General features: G+C 40.0%; 1 protein-coding gene across 1 annotated transcript in view; it reads left to right on the top strand.

Annotated features, from left to right (window-relative positions):
- cdh13 (cadherin 13, H-cadherin (heart)) overlaps window positions 1-21250 on the top strand; it is a 352583-nt gene that overhangs the window by 137114 nt on the left and 194219 nt on the right. The window contains exons 4-6 of the mRNA XM_063480168.1: window positions 2750-2857; window positions 15393-15398; window positions 20131-20283. Coding sequence (XP_063336238.1) covers window positions 2750-2857; window positions 15393-15398; window positions 20131-20283 — 267 coding nt within the window. The remainder of the gene's footprint in view (window positions 1-2749; window positions 2858-15392; window positions 15399-20130; window positions 20284-21250) is intronic.

Raw genomic sequence — 21250 nt, 5'->3', positions numbered from 1 at the left:
ATTAGCTAAATCAACACGTTAGCTAGTCAAGCTAATCAGTTTACTAGTCTGCCAGCTGGAGTTTGGAAATGCTTTTTTCTCCTGGATGTTTAACTTCTCAGTATTTTAGTGAGCAACTGCAACAACAATATCAATACTTTTAGTTAGGTTATAAGAGATGGTCGTGTGTTTTGTACTAGACTGCTCTGAGGTGAACTGGAAACAGAGCCAACGGGTTTATGAGGGATTAATATAGAGATTGAAGGGAAGCTCTGACAAAGCAGAAGTATAATCTATATGAGAGTTTTTTCAAGTGACTTTGGTTACAATGCCAAAGACTCGAAGAGAAAAAAGTCCAAAATATTATTATAGGAGGTATGTAGTATGTGAGCTGACGCCTGACAACCACGGCAGCATGTTGATTCTTTGAGCATGAAGTAAGTCCACATCATGCAGATCATGATTAACGTGTCATTACCAGTGAAATATGCACATCCCTTAGTTGGATCATGACATACTGAGGACCAAACGAAGCCAAAATTGTTCGTTGAGCTATTAACTTATAAACAAACATAACCAACATTTTGCTAATTACATTTTGTTGCTATCCGTTCTATTAAAAGATCCCAAGATTTTGGCTGTATCACACATCATATTTTATTACTAATACTAATCAGATTTACTAAACCGTGTTCGCTTTCCCAACACTTTGTGTGTTGTAAGTAAGTAAAACTTTATTTATATAGCACCTTTCTACATAAAAAATCACAAAGTGCTTCACACAAGGATGACAAAGTATAAAACAAAACAGACAACAGTTAACAAAATGCAATTCTAAAAAGATGTGTTTTTAGTTGTTTTATGAAAGAAGCTACTGAGTCCAGAGATCTTATGCCCAGTGGGAGAGAGTTCCACAGTCTGGGAGCCACAGTGGCAAAAGCTCTGTCTCCCTTAGTTCTCAACCTGGTCACATGACTTAAGAGGCCTGCTATGAACATAAGGCTGTAGAAGTTCAATGATGTAGGCAGGAGCTTGACCATGAAGACCTTTATAAGTCAGAACCAGAATCTTGAAGTGGACTCTGAATTCGACGGGGAGCCAGTGCAGCTGTATTAGCAACGGTGTGAGTACTTCGATGTTTTGGTCAGAAGTCTTGCTGCAGCGTTTTGAACAATCTGCAGACGCTTCAGAGAGTTTTTGTTTAAACATGTAAACAGTGAATTACAGTTGTCCAGTCTTGATGAAATGAAAGCATGAATGACAATCTCCAGTTCAGTGCGAGATACAATGGGGCTTACTTTGGAAATGTTTCTTAAGTGATAAAAGCATGACCGAACCAAAGATTTGACGTGAACATCCAAAGTGAGAGCCGGGTCGAAGATTACCCCGAGGTTCCTGATAGACGATTTCACAAATGTTGCAAGAGGACCAATAGCATTCATTATCTTAGGTACGTGTCTGTCAGGAGGACATACGAGGACTTCAGTCTTTCCTTCGTTGAGTTGGAGGAAGTTGTCAGCCATCCAAACTTTAACGGATTCTTAGCACTCATTCAAAATCTGCAGCTTAGAAACATCTTGGGGCTTGAAAGAAATGTACAACTGGATATCGTTGGCGTAGCAGTGGTAGCAGATGTCTTTAAAGGGGCTCAAAATGCTGTGCTGGTGGGGAAGTAGATATATTAAGAACAATAAAGGCCCCAGCACAGAGCCATGTGGCACACCATGGGACAGGACGTGGAAGATGACCTGTACTTAGAGACTGCCACAAAAAAGTAGCGTTCATACAGATATGAAGAGAACCACTCTAAGGCAGATCCAGATACACCGACCCAGTATTTCAGCCTTTCAAGTAGGATGTGATGGTCAACGGTGTCAAAGGCCGATGTGAGATCCAACATCATCAGAACAGAACATTTTCCTGCATCGTTTTGCATCAAAGTAATGCGTCAAGCAAATGTGTGAGCTCCTTGGCTGAAGTCCAGGTGTTCAGGCAATCGGTAAACTGCCCTGCCGTGATATTTCATCACTGTGTGCTAGCAGCCTAGGTTACAGCTTCCTGGGGTCATTTCTAGGCATTATTTTCATCAGAGCAGAAAGAACTGCATCAGAGATTTCAAAAGGAAAGGGAGAATTTCTCACTATATTACACAGCAAAAAGCATGTCTTTGTTTACAGCAGCAGGAGGGTGGAAGATAAAATTAGATTATGCTATTGTGTTCTCAAGAGCAAAAACAACATTTCAGATGGGCTCCTTCTGCTCGAACAGTTCACTTACTTTACCAAAACCTTGCCTTTGCTCATTTCTTCATTTTTACCATTTCTTGTCAACTTTGTTTTGAATTTGCTTTCTACTTTTCTCTCCCATCCTTATTTAACATACGGGCTGAATACATATAATTAAAGAATTTAAGATATAGTGAGAGCAGCAGAGTTTTCTCAGAGACTATGTCCTTATCTCCAAATGTGTAAGGCATATGGTGCTGACTGCCAGATGCAGATGTTCAGCCTGTTTGCATCATATATTATATGCATCATATATTATATATACAACTCTCCTTTAAAAAAAGAAAAGAAAGAAATTTCTCTAAGAGTAGCTCGTATTAACAGTTTTATTGCATTCAGTGCACACTTAACAACTCGCTATGTATGTGTGTGTGTTTATATGTTGTTGTGGGGTTTTAGGGTAATTAAAAATGTTGATAGACATTATGTAGCTATTTCAGTTATTGCCAGTTTCAACGATATGGTTTCTCTTCTGTGTTTTGTAGGATATCGTGGGTCAAAAGCTGCCGTACAGATCTAAGAGATCCCTGCTGGTTCCTAATATATCTATAAGTGAGAATGAGCGAGGTCCCTTTCCCAAGTTCATTGGCCAGGTAAGGAACACATGCTCCTATCATCCCAGACACAGCCATTGTTTCAAGTGCATTAAATAGCAATTTTAAAAGCGTATTTTTCATAAAAATAAGTTAAAACTGAAATGGCTCTCTTTCCTGTCTTTTTTAACCACAGACTTATTTACAAAATATATAAAATATTGTTTTTATCTTCTTCCAAAAACACTAGGGCAGATTTTCTTATTAATTTACTTTCATGTATGGAATAAGTTGACCTTTGACCTTTATAGTGTTGTTTTTTTAGACTATATTTATATTTTACAGTTCTTGCCAATATTCAACGCATGTAGGAGTCATTTATCCTGCACACAGTCAAAAGCAGAGTAATTACCAGACTGAGCTGTTTTTAATTGCCCACTTATCTGCTTTATTTTGACAAGCTATGATGATTTAAAAAAATGCTAATCAGATTATTATTGTTACATTTTTGAGGGAGATTTGATGTGTGAAAATTAATTAAATTGTGTAAATACTTTCTTTAATTACTGTTTATAAAATATTAATTGCATTGTTAACATTTGGAGCACTAATGCCACACGCTTGTGTTTATTCTGCACTGACATGGATGTTTTTTTTTAATAAATATGGTTACTTGTAACCATATAAAGTGGAGACGTTTACCCACCAAAAAGCTGTTTTTGCTGCTTTTGAAAATATCCTTTCATAACAGATGTTTACTGGATGACACAGTTTTATATTTAAAAGTTGTTGTTGTTGTTTGAGAAATGAGTTCGTAGTCAAAGAAGTGGAGTTAGTTCTTTAAATGATCGACGCAGGTGGAGCGTTTTATTCTGAGATCAGGTATGACACGTGCCGCCATGTAGAGAGGAAGGTAAACCAGATGTTCATTTTCATCTATAGTTTGTCGCGCTCTGATTTCGTTTTAAATGCTGATTTTCAGTTTATTAAAGAACTAACAATAACATCCTGACATGGAGTGACTTTCATGTGTTTTGGGCCAGATCAAAATTCTTGACAAAATAATAAAAAAATAAAGATTTTTTGTTTTTCAGATTAAAGCGCTAAACTATTTTGACATATGTATAAGTGTTGCAGCGTAACATGTATCTATAAACTATATATATTACAGTGTTAGTATATCTGTAATAATGTTTTATGACCTTAAAAAATGTAAAATGGCAATTTTAAAGTTAAAGTTGATGTATGATGAAAGACCTTTCAAACTCGGCACATCTCTATCAAATAAATAGAACTAATGAATAGAAAAATAACAATACATTTTCATACAATCTATTCTTGGTGATCAGTCGTTTTTCTTATCTGTAATTTTATTAGTTTACATCCTTTCATCAGTTTAAGCCAAAACGATCAGCTTTGGACCCTTTTTGTAAAGAAAACTCTGATCCATACATAATCTTCAGTTATGGGTAGAGTGTGCAAACATTTGCAAACATCCCTGAATTTAAACCTTCATGTGCACATTTATTAAAACACAAATGTGAAACGTGTGTTATAGAAAAAAGTTTAAATTTGGACTTTTGGTAAATTCTCTCCGCAGCATGTTGCCTGATTCTTTCATCACAGAAAAAAAAAACTAAGTGTGTGTCCTGGTGACAAAGCAAAGGTGACGCAGCTGATTACTTGTATGGGAGATTAAAAACATTAATAACTTGCTCGACACTCCTCCAGTTTCTCTCTCAGACGTGTTTTATTTCACTTTTTCACATGCAACATGTAAATCACTTCACCTGAACCCTGCAGAAGAAACAATCAACCAAAAGTCAAACACTTTGACACCTGTGTAAGGTATTTATATTGATCTGTATTACAAAGCTTTGATTTATGAGCTTTGTTCTAAGGCTGGGCACTGAGAGATCATCCACAGCTCTCAATGCTCACTCAGACTAAAATAAAAAAGATATCCCTCTCTGAGCCTTGCACATAACAGATAATTGTGCCCTGGAGAGCATGACCACGGCACAAAGCCCGGCTCTACCTCTCATACTAATGCTGTACTCAGTATGGTCCCTGTAAAGCCTGGAGATGCAAGGTTGGACTGGACCAAGTGTGTCAGACCACCAGGTGATACTTTTGAGGGACAACTGTTGGCCGTGGGGTCGTGCAAATTTCTTGCCTTGCCAACAGCAGGAAGATAAGAGTCAGCAGAATAGAGTAATCTGTATGGGACACATTATTTCTGCAGTATGCTCTGGACCTGACTGGGCAGAGCGTTAACCAGTGATACAGGAGGAGCAGTTTACCCTGCGCAGTACTTACGCATTCAAACGAGCAACAGGAGCATTGTGCCTACATGACATTCATTATTTTCTCACTCTCTTCTTCCATTGGGATGCCTTAACCATCTTTCTAGTTTCCCAATTCCTGCTTCTCATCACTGTGCATTCCATACATTCATGCCTGTAGCCCTTCATCCCTCAGCTCTGCATGAGAAGACAGGCTAATGTTGGCTATTTTACCTAATAGAAGCTATGTGTTGGTGACTTGGCGAAATTGATTTTCCACACCAATAGCTTTTCTTCTTCTTATACAACCATACTACTTCCATGTGGCAGCCATTCATTTTTCATCCTTCCTTCTTCCCTCTGAGAGATAAGCAGCAAGAAGCACTGAGAGGAATACAATTTGAATGTGTAGTGTGTGCATATGTGCACATGTGCAATGTGTGTGTGTACTTTGGGGGGGGTCAGCTGTCAGCAGGGCTCACAGGGGAAGGCTAAGAACCTTGTTGTTTATGTCACACCTCCTGCTAGCTGTGGAAGTGTTTTGATACAGAGGTCTCTCCCCTGCCCTCCCTCGGGAGCCCTTAAACAGCTCACAACAACTCACACAGCAGCTGGAACATGCATTGGAACAGATATGCTTAAACGTTTCTCGTTGTAGATGCCACTTCAGTCTCTGCTGATAGGACCATTTTTTAGACTGTTGTATTTAGGAAGACATGTCAGTCAAATCAGCCCATGTGGTTTAATTGTTTCATCTTAAAGGGTCCTTTTAATTTTTTTATTTTCATTTTTTGCCTTCTTGTCTGGGATTAAGTGTGAGTCATTCTGTCATGTGGGGATAGAAGGCTGATAAAATAACTTCAAGCTTCAGGGAGAAATGTTCCTCGACCTATAAATATGTATATATGGGCCTGGGAGCTAATATCCCTCCTCTGCACATGCCCAGACTCAACCTTACCTCTTCAACTTTGTCTCCAAACTGCTCAACCCGACCTGTCCCTCTAATCTAATGCAATCTAATCCAATCTTGTCCAGCCTCATCAACTCTGACACCTCCAGCTCTGCCTTCTGCCTGTTTCTCAGTGCCCCCATCTCCAAACCATACATCATAACAGGTAAATAGTTTCTTTCAGACAGAAGGATTTATTTATTTATTTTTCATAAACTTCTTATTTTTCAGCCATTGTGATTGCTGCAGTATTAGTTTTTGGCAGTTTGGTAAGTCCTCCTGTAAAAGACTGAAAATACAGTTTTTTATTGCACAAAAACTAACAAACAGAAAAAGTATTGTTGTGTTTTTGGAAAGTTGGGAATTTTACTGGGTTTCTGTCTCTTTTTTTTTGGCTCTCGTTTGATCGTCCAGCCAACAGCTTGCTCCAGTTTTGAGCTGTTTTCCCTTTATCTAAGGGATGTTTCAAATTGCAATTCTCCTAAAGCCATAAGACCCCATTAAATCTGGTTGGGAGCCAATCACAAGTGATGACCAAAGGAAAACAAACTGAAATTTGAACCCTGGGAAACACAGGATAGAATGTAATTGAGAACCAAGCAACAAAGCTGTACTGAACCCAGCGTTTCAAGTTCATCTGTCTTTTTCTGTCACTGGAATCTGTTGCTGCTCCATGAAATAAAAAGTTACTGAGATGTTGCACAGCGATTGTGAAAGTTCAGTGATTCTTTTCACCAAGTGCCATGTATGTGTCCAAGAACATGAGGTGTATTTATGCATGCACGTCTTAAATGTACAGTGCTCCAATATCAGATAAGATCTCTTTGAATCTCATGGAACAAAGTTAGAATAGAATAGAATAGAATAGAATAGAATAGAATAGAATAATCCTTTAATTGTCCCACAAGGGGAAATTTGGTTGTAACAGCAGCCAGAAAGACACATATACAACAAACAGTACACAGGACACAGAACAGAAACATACACAATTTTTTTCTTACATATTTACATCAAGGACAATGGTTACTATAAACAGAGTACTGTACAGTTATTAAATTAAATAAAATTAACTACAGATAAGAGGCAAACCCAGGTTGTAGTGCGAATCGGTTGATTAAATTATTGCAGTTACAGCGCAGATGTAAACATCTATGTTTGTTGGGAGCAGTTTTGATTGTACAGTCTGACAGCTGCAGGGAGGAAGGACCTGCGGAAACGCTCCTTCATGCATCAAGGATTCAAGTTCATCCCATATATAATATGAGTTAAGATGGATTCTCCACCATATGGCATTCAAAGTCATGTTCTTATAGATGATTTTGAGAACGTGTTTGTCAGCCCATCTATAAATGTTAAACAAAGGGACATATACTGTATCATTTATTTTCATTTGGACTTTATTCAGACAAGAAAAAGAAACTAATTTGGAGCACTTTATATGAAGATTTATTTTTAATGGGAGTGATTGGAGGTATTGTGATATTGTAAACTTGAAACCCTGCTCTCATAACTTTTTTTAATAATAAAACTTATTGCTTCAGCCAAAAGATTCCTTGCTTCTGTCTGAGTTACCAGTTCTGGCTAACATAAACTAATGGAAGTCTATTAGAAAAAACTAACTAACCAACCAGTTGCTTTCTTCTAAGCTCCCTAGTCCAGCAGTCCCCAACCTTTTTTGCGCCATGGACCGGTTTAATGTCAGACAATATTTTCAAGGACCAGCCTTTAAGGTGTGGCGGATAAATACAACAAAATAAAATGATACGACCGAGACAAAAACTGTGGTATTTTGTAAATATAATAATAAACGTGAATTCACTGTGTAACTGTGTAACTTTATTAGCAGCGTCCTCCTGAAATGTGCCAACAACATTGAGAGTAACATCCTCCTCTCTGCCCCTTAATGCTCTATGGTCGCTATGGTAATGCGTAAATATTTCTTTCAAAATAAGACACACAGCTACAACACGGGAAAAGACCCAGGGAAACAGAGTTAACGATAAAAACCCTGAAAACCATAAATTTCACACCCGAGCCTCAACTCTCGTGGCCCAGTACTAAACGACTCACAGACCGGTACCGGTCCGTGGCCCGGGGGTTGGGGACCGCTGCCCTAGACTACCACGACCTGGATGACTGAGAACCTCCACAGACATAGCTGGACTGGCCCGGTGGGCCGATGGTAATTTTTTGTTTTTATGGGCCGATGATTTTTTGTTGTTGTTTTTTTTCCCGTAACGGTGTAAACAATGAAAGGTGGCGGATTGGCCAGATGCTGGCAGATGTGTAAAAATAACTCAATTGTTTTGTGGTGGCTATGGCGGAGCTTCCACAGAGTCAGTAACATTAGCAAGTGGTGGAGGCCAGCAGGTGGATGAGGGAAAGGGGAGGCAGGAGGAGCAGAGACCCGAGGCAGCCACTGGTCCCAGTGTCAGGTGAACTGAACTTCAGGTAAGAAGTTATGACCTGCAGTCTATCTGGGTCAGATATAAACCAAGTTTAGATATCATTTATTGTCGTTGTGCTGAATTTTTACAGTCAGTTACAATAACTCGTACTACGTGCTAGCTAGCATGACGGAGTTTCTATACAGCTGGGTGGGTGCTGTGATGTTACTGAGAGTGAACTTTATTTTATTCATAAGGTTAGTTAGTAGAGTTGCCAACTGTCCCATAAAAAACGGAATCGTCTCGTATTCAGAGAAAATATTACGCGTTTCGTATTAAGGTGAAAAGGAACAGTTTGTCCCGGACTTCAGCTAGAATTAAAAAAAGACATAAAGCTGGAGTTATTCTGTCTTTACGCTGCACAGCTGCCTCTTCTTCTCTCATTCTCTCCCCTCCCTCTCCTGTTGCTACTTCAATCATGAAACTGATCAATGATCAGCTGATCGGCTTTTCTCTCTTGTTTGTTTATCGCCCACTTTGCGCCAGAAAGAGGAAACCAGCGGATGTCGCGCTAAACAACAGCAGCACGTTTAAGCTTGATCAGCTGTTGTTAAAATTTATTTAATATTACTTTCTAGTATCAGCTGATGTTTGCTGGAGCCACAGATGTAAAGCTGCTGGTCATGATGTCGGTTTGGATATGTGGTGAGAGGGAAACATGAAGATGAAACCAGGAGATGTCCTTACTGAATCATCAGAGCTGAACAGGTGATGGAGAAACAGGTTTACCTTTTAGGTGACATGAATGAGTTGAAGGGAAGTTATGAACTGTTTCTGAGAGACAAATAACACCAGGATCCTTTTCTAAGTAGCTGACAGCTGGTAACTGTGCAGGGGCGGGTCTAGCAAAGTGTTGCCAGGGGGCCAGGTAGGGCATTAACAGGGAAAGGGGGGCACAAAGAAATACTTTTCTTTCTTATTCTTATTTAAAATGTCTCGCTTTTAATAAATAATTATCTGAATCTTACAACCAAAGTTTTCATCTGATGTAAAATGTATAGAAATCCATTATTGTACATAGTAAAATTTTTTTGAGGGTCCCAACATAATTTCTTCAGAAGTAAGTACTGTATATGATGCCAGTATTTTCCCACATTTTCTAGCTTCTGTACCAGTACTGTGTGTAAAATGCCATCAAAAAGTCAATTAAGTTTTATTCTTTCTCACCTGTCTTTCAGTCTCCTTTCATTTTTTAAAGGTTGCCATGTGAGAGAAAATATTTTGCCCTGCCATGCTGTTTATTGATGTGGTAAATAGTTTATGAAAATATGACTAAATCTGTCATTTGTCAATTTTAATATTCAGTAATGATCATGATCACCTCTAGTCTTCTCTGTCTTAATTTCAGGTTTCCACCATGTGTAGGGATGGGTATTGTTTAGGTTTTATCCGATACCGGTGCCAAACCGGTACTTTTGAAACGGTGCCGGTGCTTAAACGGTGCTCGAACCAGTGCTTAAAGAATGGAGAACACAAACTTTGTCCAAAAACCTCTCATGTTTAGCTGTTTTTTTGTAAAAAGATAACAATGTTAGCCTTTTCTGCAGTTATAGGGCATATATGGTATCACTCTTGGCTGGAAGCAGTGCTTAAACAATGGAAAAAATACAAACTTTGTCCAAAAAACTCTCATGTTTAGCTGTTTCCCACTTTTTCTTTGGTCATTTTAGCCTTTTTGGCCAGGGTGAAGGGAGTATCTGCCATCAAACAAGAAGACAGCCGCATGTAACTACGACGGTGTTTGCTAGTTCATCTTACATGCATTAATGTAATAACGTGGTTAGCCTACTCAACGTAAATTACACACGAACAACATTAAGCTACTCACGCAGAGAAGAACCAGAAGAACTGCCATCATCATCCGTCATCATTTCTGCTACACTGGCAGGGCTAGGGGTCAGGACTCTCCTCTTCGGGTTCTTGGGGGATGTTGCTAACTCCGGGTCCGATAACAGGCACCACACCCGTAGTAGGTACGGTGAATTTCTCGGCTTTAAAAAAAAAAAACGCTATGCGTTGCCAGGTGTTTCATCAGATTTGAGGTGTTACCTCCTTTGCACAGTATCACAGTATCACCTTAAAGCACTTGTTGCAGGCAGCTGAGTTTGCATCTTTTGCTGTGAAGTACAGCCAGACTTTTGACCGCTTCGCCTTGGGCATTTTTAATCTGTAGCTCTGCTCTAAAAGAACGTACGTACGCCATAATGGCACCGGATACCAGTACCCATCCCTAACCATGTGTTGTTGATAGTTCAGGAGGTTAACTGGACCAAGCAGTCTTTGGGTTTCGGCTAAGTACTGTTTAGAATACCAGAATAGGGAGGATGGTGTAGGTTTAAGTTTATTAGATTGATACATATACCAACAAGACAGTGTACATCACTGTCACAAAGACGTTTGTTTTCATTCAAAGGCTTTATGGTTTTTCCTATAATACCTGGTGGGCCGGTCTCTAGTCAAAATGCCCGGGCTGATTTTTTGTCCCAGTCCAGCCCTGTCCACAGATATATAACCAACCAACCCAGTGATGCAATGTTCTGTACTGACCTAAGATGCTCTAAACATGCTCTAAAACTGAACACTTATTTCTTAAATCCAGCTTCGCAGACAGCGTTAAATCTATGGCTGTTTTTGAGAACAGCGCTCCATCATCTTTATACATGTAGTATTTTACATCCACTTTAAAAGAGATAAAACTTACAGCGAATTAAGCAGAAAATATGTTTCTAATTGGTTCCAGGTCTGCATCCCAACTGCTTGGACAGGCTCAGAGAAAGCAGTCTGGGCAAGTTTTGTGGTTCTAATAGAAAAAGTCTTTAAATTTTCGAAAAAGCCGTTATATCAGAGTGAGTGGTTAATCGTAAAATAAATACAAATTTATAGTCTAGAAAGAAAACACATGGAGGAAGCTTCATTAAATACCCACCAAAGTCTCCGACGTGTCAACACGGAGTCTCAAACCCTTGAATCAGTAGAGCAATCTTAACTTTTTGTGCTGTACTGAAGCTGTCAGTTATTCACCCTGTGTTTATCCTTCTTTACCTTTGGGTCCAGCTCGCAAATCAACTCAACGTGTCTGACTCGACATGACAGCACCAATAAAGTTCTGCTGGTGAAAGGAATGAGGCCCCAGTTTGGATGTAGCCTCAGCCTCAAACATAGTACAGCGAGTAGATGTGTCTGACACCTTTGTTTCATTGTTTCAGTGAGGAGCGCAGCCTGATTTGCTCTGCCTGTCAGTCTGTATGCGTCTGTTGTCTTTTCACCCTCTATCTGGTGTCTGTCAGCTGTAGTGTTTTCTCCTTTAAACTTTTGCATCTTTTCTCCAACCACTGTATCCGTCTTTGTCTTCCTGTTATTACATAAAGAAGCTACAATATCAGAAAAGTAGGCCGCCTTCAGCCCTCTCATCAGATCTAACTGATTTGCTTAATTGTCTAATGAGAACCACAAAGTTCTTGACTCTATCTCACCGTCTGTCTTTCAGCATGACAATCATGCTCGTTTTGGTGTTCGCCGACAGCGAGTTAAAACTATCTGACGCGGACTTCCAGACACACAGAGTCCATGTGAAATCCATTTTGATGAGAGGGACTTAGAAAAACGAGGGGATGCAATAAAAACCAGATTTGTCAGCTGTGAACTACGTGAGAGATGCTGTCCATGTGTGAGCCTAAGCAAGACTGAAAGATTGGTCATCCATCTGCCTGAGAAAAACCAATGCAGGCAACCAAAGCCCATCGAGAACGCTAGCAGTTCCATTTATTTCTATTTTTTAAAATAAAAATCCTATTTTTTTTTCTGTGCTCTCCATTTGTTGGTGTGTGAACTTGAATGTCACAAACCTGTTGCCATGGGTGAAAAAAATCACTTATAAAGGTAACAAGGGCACGCTAAACTGTGTGAACGAGAGTTTGTTTTCAAGAGCAGAATTTCCCATTACCAGCTGACCCTCTTAGCACAGTCTTGATGCTTAATAACACTCTTGTGTTCATGCTTCTTTTTTTCCCCACATGGGTTCCTCTTGATCGTTGCTCCTCTCAGCTCATTGTGATTGGTTCAGATTGTATTGGCTGATGGGTAATGATTAGCAGAGCCCTCACTAACCAGTCAAAGCCTGTTAATTAGCCCGACTGTGTTTCCCATCGTCCAGCGTGGAGGACTGGCCCTGCTCTGTTTGTCCGCGTCTTCACTAGGCCTTTCTGTCTCGTCTCGTCCCCCTCATTAGCAGGCTGGAGTGGCAGGACAATCAGGCAAAGCGCTGTTCCGAGCTTTGCTTGCTTGTACACATACACACACACATACGTGCACACACACTCACACACTGGCGTGGTCCCAGGAGTCCTTTTATGGCTGGTGATTGTCATTCGCAGCTGGCTGTGTGACCTTGACAGGGATAACAGAAGCATCACTGAGGGATGCTACTGCATACTCTTCCTCTCTCTCACACACTCACACACACACACACACACACACACACACACACACACACACACACACACACACACACACAGGAGTCAGAATACTTCCTCGTTCTCCCTTAAAAAGTACAAGGACATGCGTAGTGTGTGTGTGTGTGGAAGGCTTTTGCATGTTAATGACTCAGGCTTATCATGTTTTCTTTTGACTAACTTTATATTAAATATGTGTTTTTCATGAAGATATCTTTGTACATTCAGTCATGTCCTGTGCATAGCCTATGATTCAGTATCCTGCAGAACCACCTTTAGCAGCAATAAGTTTAAATTATTTTCTGTTTGACTTTAACGAGTGTCTCACATCGATGGGAAGAATTTTTGGCCCACTCGTCTTTATAAAATTATCCAGTTGAGGTTTTCTGGCATTTGTTTGTACACAGCTCTCTTAAGGTCCCGCCACAGCATTTCAGTCAGACTGAGGTCTGGACCGTGGCAGGGCCAACGCAGCACCTTGATTTATGCTGCTGTGCTTTCGATCATTGTCTTGTTGTACGACCCAGTTTAGCCTGACGTCTCACTCTAATCAAATGATGAACAAAGGAGTTCATAGTCAAATCCATGAGTGCAGCGTTCCCCTATGACTGCAAAACAAGCCCAAACCATCAGAATGTACTGGACAATCAGAATGAGGTGTTTGTACTGATATGCTGTGTTTTTCTTACCAAGCAGGGTGCGGTGCATTATGGCCAGACATCTCCTTTTTTAACCAAAAAAAACCCGTTGTTTCCAAAGTCTTATAAGTTTGCTCAAATGCAACTTTGCAAACTGTAGCTGTGCTGCAGTGTTCTTCTAGGAAACAAGAGGTTTTCTCCTGGTAAACAACTTTTGAAACCAGCCTTGTTCAGCTTTTTTTCTAGTCGTGTTCTGTAGTAAAGATTGACATCTAACATGCTGATCAAGGCTTATAATTTATTATGTTATTATTTTTCATTTGCAGTTTATCTGAGCGTTGGGGACTTTGGGGTAAATTTGTCGCAGCATCCACTTCTGGGTAGATTGTAGCATTATGTTAACGCACAGCTGAATGCTCCAGAGCTGCAAACTTTCCAAAGTTCTGTTTTTACAGAGGTGCTCACACTTGCTGATGATTCATTAATAAAGTGCATTTGATTAGCAGCAGCTTACTGCTACGTATAATTAGCATGGAAGCAGTAAGGCTGTACTCGGTATTTCAACTCCTGTTTCACATCACTAATCACAGGTATACAGCTACACACACCTATACAAGGTTTTATTCCTCGTCCACCCGACATTTTGCATACGCTGGTTTTAACACACCAAAACCAAAACCAATCATAAACATACACACTCTGCTGTTGATCTTATTGTTTTGCTGCTCATTTTTTCAACAAGCTGCTGTTTGGTGTTGCAGAGCAGCGGCACACCTCTTGTCATCTTCCTGCAGTATCACAAGCCCCGCAGTCTTTCATGTATGCTTGGGTGGTAATGAGATCTGATAGAAAGAGGTGAGATTCTCCCATCAGTCCTCCCACACACACACACACACACACACACAGGGAGACAGACTCAGTGGAGACAAAGCCACTGGGAGCACATTTCTTCGCCAGCACGCGTGTACATCACAGAGAGTATGTGTCGTGTGCACAGTAAATTATCACGCTGGTGCCCCACAGAGACATCGTCTAATCAGTCTAAACTTCTCCTGACACTTCAGCTACTCTCCAGCTGAAGTTATTGTATCTTTATCAGTGATCTCTCCCTCTCCCACAGTCCCTACATCCGCCTCTCTCACTTATTCTCTCCTCATCCAGCCTCCCTCTACAACTGTTCTTGTTTTTCCCTTCACTCCCCCCCATGCCTATCAAAGTTTGATGCCAAGCCATCTGTGAATCCAACTAATGTTGCACCTCATTCTTTTTCACTTCTCTTCATCTGACCCAGTTTGTCACTCTCTGCAGGTGCTGGCTGTCACTGTGATTACAGACCAGAAATATCTCTGTCTTTAATGACAGCAGTGCCACCTGTTTGAGTGTGTGCAGCGCTGGGTTTTGTTTTCGCGTTCTGTCCTACGAAGACGACGTTTTACGCCATTCTAATTTTTAATATTGCCATTTTTTTAAAGATAAAAAAAGAAAAACAAAAGCCAAGAGGAGATATTCTCAGCATGCGGTGCTTATTCATAAAAAGCTGCCTACTGCTAAGCTTTTTTAAAAATGTGGATGTTTCTTTATGTTTTAAAAGAAGAAGAAGCACAAGAGGAAATGGAAAAGGATGACTATATAAAGAAATATTGATGCTTAACAGAAGAGCTAGGATGGACATATTAGAGAGAGTAAGAACCGGGGGACCAAGGAGCCTAAGAGCGAGAGGGAGCAGAGGGAAAAGATGAAGCAGGACATAGAGATAAATGGCAGAGAGCTCTGGAGAGGCTATAAGCATTTCAGCTTCATCTGGTGCAGGCTTGTAACGCTGTAGTCTCATGTCCCATGCTCTTTCAAGTGGGAGTAGAAAGGCCTTCATTTTAGCTGCTGTCCCATTGAAGTGTATTCTCATTAAAGGCAGCCTCGTGGCATTTCTCTTATCACAGGCACCATACAGGGTGACCATTTAGATCCTTGACACAGCGACAGTGTTGAGGCCCAGAAGAGTGCTGACACTGGTGATGACCCTCGGTGTGCTTCTGTGGCATTTAGAAAGAACAGATTTATAGAAGTGATGGATTTCAAGATGTTTTGGTTTCCTTTGTTTTCTGAACATTTTTGTGTGATTTACTTTATTTATTTTTGATAAGCTTAAAAAAAATACACAACGAGAGGTGTGAGCTACACTGATCTATAAGACGAGACAGGAAATGAATCATTCAAATGAAATCACAAACACACACACACACACACACACACCTTATCTTTACTGTTTTCTAGTCGCTGTATACAAACTTGCCAAATATTCTCAATTCCTACAAATCTCTAATCACTCATTAATTTTGGCCAATGAGGTCAGACGTATCTAATTCTATATCCTTACCTTTTGGGGGTAAGTTGTCATGGTTTTGACAGCCTGGTTCTGGTATGTGTGGGGTCACAATGTTTTGAACAGAACATTTGTGAATATGCAGTGTAACCCCATAATTCATAAGAAATATGAAGATGTAACATACCGTATTTTCCACACTATAAGGCGCACTTAAAATCCTTTAATTTTCTCAAAAATCGACAGTGCGCCTTATGTATGAATCCTGGTTGTGCTTACTGACCTCGAACCAATTTTATGTGCTACACGGCGCTCAGAAATCTGTCAAAAATGTTTTAGTACGACTTTAGTAAGCTACGAAGCTGCACCGCTTGATAGATTGTTGGAGCATTACGGCTACCGTAGTCAGGAGCCTCGTGGAGTAATCTATTCAATTCAATTCAATTCAATTTTATTTATATAGCGCCAAATCACAACAACAGTCGCCTCAAGGCGCTTTATATTGTACAGTAGATCGTACAATAATAGATACAGAAAAAACCCAACAATCATATGACCCCCTATGAGCAAGCACTTTGGCGACAGTGGGAAGGAAAAACTCCCTTTTAACAGGAAGAAACCTCCGGCAGAACCAGGCTCAGGGAGGGGCGGGGCCATCTGCTGTGATTGGTTGGGGTGAGAGAAGGAAGACAGGATAAAGACATGCTGTGGAAGAGAGACAGAGATTAATAACAAATGTTATTCAATGCAGAGAGGTGTATTAACACATAGTGAGTGAGAAAGGTGACTGGAAAGGAAAAACTCAATGCATCATGGGAATCCCCGGCAGCCTACACCTATTGCAGCATAACTAAGGGAGGATTCAGGGTCACCTGGTCCAGCCCTAACTATATGCTTTACCAAAAAGGAAAGTTTGAAGCCTAATCTTAAAAGTAGAGACAGTGTCTGTCTCCTGAATCCAAACTGGAAGCTGGTTCCACAGAAGAGGGGCCTGAAAACTGAAGGCTCTGCCTCCCATTCTACTTTTAAATACTCTAGGAACAACAAGTAAGCCTGCAGTGTGAGAGCGAAGTGCTCTAATAGGGTGATATGGCACTACAACGTCATTAAGATAAGATGGGGCCTGATTATTTAAGACCTTGTATGTGAGGAGCAGGATTTTGAATTCTGGATTTAACAGGGAGCCAATGAAGGGAAGCCAATACAGGAGAAATCTGCTCTCTCTTTCTAGTCCCTGTCAGGACTCTTGCTGCAGCATTTTGGATTAACTGAAGGCTTTTCAGGGAGTTTTTAGGACTTCCTGATAATAATGAATTACAGTAGTCCAGCCTGGAAGTAATAAATGCATGAACTAGTTTTTCAGCGTCACTCTGAGACAGGATATTTCTAACTTTAGAGATGTTGCGCAAATGGAAGAAAGCAGTCTTACATATTTGTTTAATATGTGCATTGAAGGACATATCCTGGTCAAAAATGACTCCAAGGTTTCTCACAGTGTTACTGGAGGCCAAGGTAATGCCATCCAGAGTAAGAATCTGGTTAGATACCATATTTCTAGGATTTTCAGGGCCGAGTACAATAACCTCAGTTTGATCTGAATTAAGAAGCAGAAAGTTAGCGGCCATCCAGGTCTTTATGTCTTTAAGACATTCCTGCAGTTTAACTAATTGGTGTGTGTTATCTGGTTTCATGGACAGATAGAGCTGGGTGTCATCAGCATAGCAGTGAACATGTATGCTATGTCTTCTAATGATGCTGCCTAAGGGAAGCATGTATAATGTAAACAGAATTGGTCCTAGCACTGAACCCTGTGGAACACCATAATTGACCTTAGTGTGTGAAGAGGACTCTCCATTTACATGCACAAATTGGAGTCTATTAGATAGATATGATACAAACCACTGCAGCGCAGTACCTGTAATACCTACAGCGTGCTCTAATCGCTCTAATAGGATGAAACTCTTCAAATAAGCCATTCCTCTGCAGATGATCTGTTAGCTGTTTGACAACTACTCTTTCAAGGATGTTTGATATGAAAGGAAGGTTGGAGATTGGCCTATAATTAGCTAAGACCGCTGGGTCTAGCGATGCTTTTTAAGTAAAGGTTTAACTACAGCCAGCTTGAAGGCCTGTGGTACATAGCAGATTATTAGAGATAGGTTGATCATATTTAAGATTGAAGCATTAATTAATGGCAGGACTTCTTTGAGCAGTTTTGTAGGAATGGGGTCTAAATGACACATTGATGGTTTGGAGGAAGTAATTATTGAAGTTAACTCAGAAAGATCAATTGGAGAAAAAGAGTCTAAATGAATATCAATGGTACTGAAAGTAGCTGTAGATAATGTTACATATGTGGGATGATTATTGGTAATTTTTTCTCTAATGATTAACATTTTATTTGTGAAGAAGTTCATGAAGTCATTACTAGTTAACGTTAAAGGGATGGTTGGCTCAACAGTGCTCTGACTTTTTGTCAGGCTGGCTACAGAGCTGAAGAGAAACCTGGGGTTGTTCTTATTTTCTTCAATCAGTGACAAATAGTAAGATGTTCCGGGTCCTATACTCCGTCCTCTTCAGGTCCCAAAGTCAAACGAACACTGCGGCATCACTGAGAGTTAAAGACTGTCTAAATTCTTTCATCTTTAATAAAATGATCAGTGTTGCTGCTTTACCAGGTATAACAATTAAGTTTAACATCCAGGCATCCATGAAAACAGAATTTATTAAATTTAACAGAGTTAGAAGTTAGCAGGAAGTTAGCTCGCTAGCTTCCACCTAAACCTGATATAGCATGTTCTGACTGAGAGATTTCTGAAACAAATTCTAACGTACAGCTCTGCTATCACTTCCAACATAAATGAAGACAGAAAACTAAACAGCAGTGACATTTGTAGGGTTACTGAAGTTGGGCTAGCTGGTATATAATGATGTGCTACGTGATCGCTAGCGACACAGCTATGTTAGCATAACATAAACACAGTGAAGCTGGAGGATGAACGCTAACTTTTTTCCACTCGATAAAAGTTAATGTGAGGGTTCCCGATGGTTAGGGAAAAATGCAATCACATGGCAGGATGCTGTAAACGGACCAAACTTCAGTCAGGAGAACAACTGAGATAATCCATCCACAATACCAGGTTAGTCATTAATATACTGCAACAACATGGGAATAGAGCAGCTGCCAGAGAATTCAACATTAATGAATCAATGGTACGGAAGTGGAGGAAGCAAGAAGAATGAGTTGAGTAAAGTTTGACTTATCTGACTGTTTTGTTTCGCTTAATGCGCCTTATAATCTGGTGAGCCTTATGGTCCGAAAAATATGCTAATTTATTCCTTTTTATTTTATTATATTTTTTTTATATATTATATTTCATTGTATTTTTTCCTCATTTGATATATTGATGATGAAGGTGGTGTTTAGTTAAGTGTATAATCCAGATAATCTCTGACTTTTTGCCCTTTCAGGAGCTTTAATAACTGTTGCTAAATTTGTTACTAAAATGCTTTGTTCTGTCTGTTTTTCTTTTTCTGCACCGGCCTGTTCCTGTTCCTGGGGTACCCGCTCATGCTGCCGGCTATGACAGACTCATGTGAGTGCCTCTATCCAAAAAGCACCGGGGTCAGATCATTCCCACCTCAGAAAAAAGAACCGTGAGCCAACTAGATTGGCAGAATTCCTGAAAAGCATCGCTGCTTTGTTCACAGTGTTTCATTTAACGTTTAGTTCAAAACCTTTTTCCTGTGGCCTAAATAACAACAATAACAAAAGCAACAAAACATAACATTTTCACTTAATTATTAAGAAAAACTGTTTTTTATATGAATTATTGAACTGTTCCACTTTCTTTATCTCACTGGAATCTGATCATGCATGTGCAAGCGGTCGCAGCAGGCCTCCAGCGCTCAGGGAAATGATGTGAAATTTCTTGTTTCAGATGAGATGAATTTACCAACTGATGAAATTAAATCAAAGTCTGTTATAAAATTTTAATTGGTAGTTATCAGGGATTTGCATCACCATTGAAGCCTCTATAAGCTTCTTTTACTGGAATGAATATCACACAATAGGTAATAATAGTACTTTTTTTGAAGGAACTATGCTTTGAAAGAGGAAACTTGGAGAAGTAGTGACTGGCTAATTATTTGTTTCAGAAAAAAGTCTGAGTGAAATTTAATGAGAAGAGCTTGTAACTGTGTGTGTGTGTGTGTGTGTGTGTGTGTGTCCATATGTCTGCAGCTGATTTCAACGGGGGAGCCAAGGGAACAAATATTCCGAATGACAGGCCCCGGTGCTGACCAGGATCCCAAAGGTCTCTTCACCATTGACATGAATTCAGGAGCCGTGTCAGTCAGCCGCTCAGTGGACCGTGAGGCCACAGACTCCTACCAGGTCAGCATGTGTTTGAGCCGTGTTCAGATCTGGTGGTTATCACTTTTTCATTGTTTCACTGATTCACAGACTCCTCCACACATTAACTGTCACTTTCTTTATTTCTCTTTTGTTCTCAACTTATTAATACGTTTCAATAGTTCAAATAAAGGTTTCTTTAGTGTCACACTGACACCTGGAAACATACAAAAATAAAAAAATATCAGAATAATTATTATTAGTGTTGGTGGTATTTGGATGGTCTTTGTATTCAGGCAGTTCGTGCCATCAGTCAGAAGTTTGAGGTTTCTTTTATGTTAAAAGAACGTTAGAGTCTGTTTGAGGTGCCCACTAGTGTTTCTGCCCTGGGGGGTTTCAGCCTAACAAAAGCCATTTCCCTTAGAAAGGAAAAGAAGACACTGGCAGAGAAGCTCTGCGTTTTAAGTCAGCCAATTGATCTTATCCTGTTTTCTGAAATCAGGCATAAGTGAGGGTGTTCAACTGGGTGCAAGCTGTTGATAAGCTAACTGGATTTTTTGAAAACCCAGAAATAATTCACTCTGTAAATACCAACAGATGTGAGGGGAGAGCGAGCAGGACAATTAGAAAGCCTGATGAAAAATCACATGCAAGCTGACATTCACCATTTTTTTTCTTTTGCACTGCTCAGTTACGCGTGTAGTGGGCAGCAGAATACAGTGGCTGCAATCTGATTACTGTCAAGAGCATCCAGTGATTTAGCTTCCCTACAACTGTCTCCTTAAAAACATGTATATAAAATATCAGTTTCTGTATTTCGTGTATAAATGATTCCAAATAATGATTGCAAGTATATATAGCAGATTTTCACACGCATAGTTTATTTGCTCTGAATCACACAGAGGAAAAACTCCAAGTGAACCAAAATGCTTTGCTACAAACAACACAAGAACATTCAGTCCACTTATTGGTCAGATGTGTCTGCGGCCGATCAACAGTACAGGAAGAA

The sequence above is a fragment of the Pelmatolapia mariae genome, linkage group LG7, assembly GCF_036321145.2.
Source record: "Pelmatolapia mariae isolate MD_Pm_ZW linkage group LG7, Pm_UMD_F_2, whole genome shotgun sequence".
NCBI classification, from domain to species: Eukaryota; Metazoa; Chordata; class Actinopteri; order Cichliformes; family Cichlidae; genus Pelmatolapia; species Pelmatolapia mariae.
Note: the sequence above shows the minus strand (reverse complement) of the source record. Positions and strands in the feature narration are given on the sequence as shown.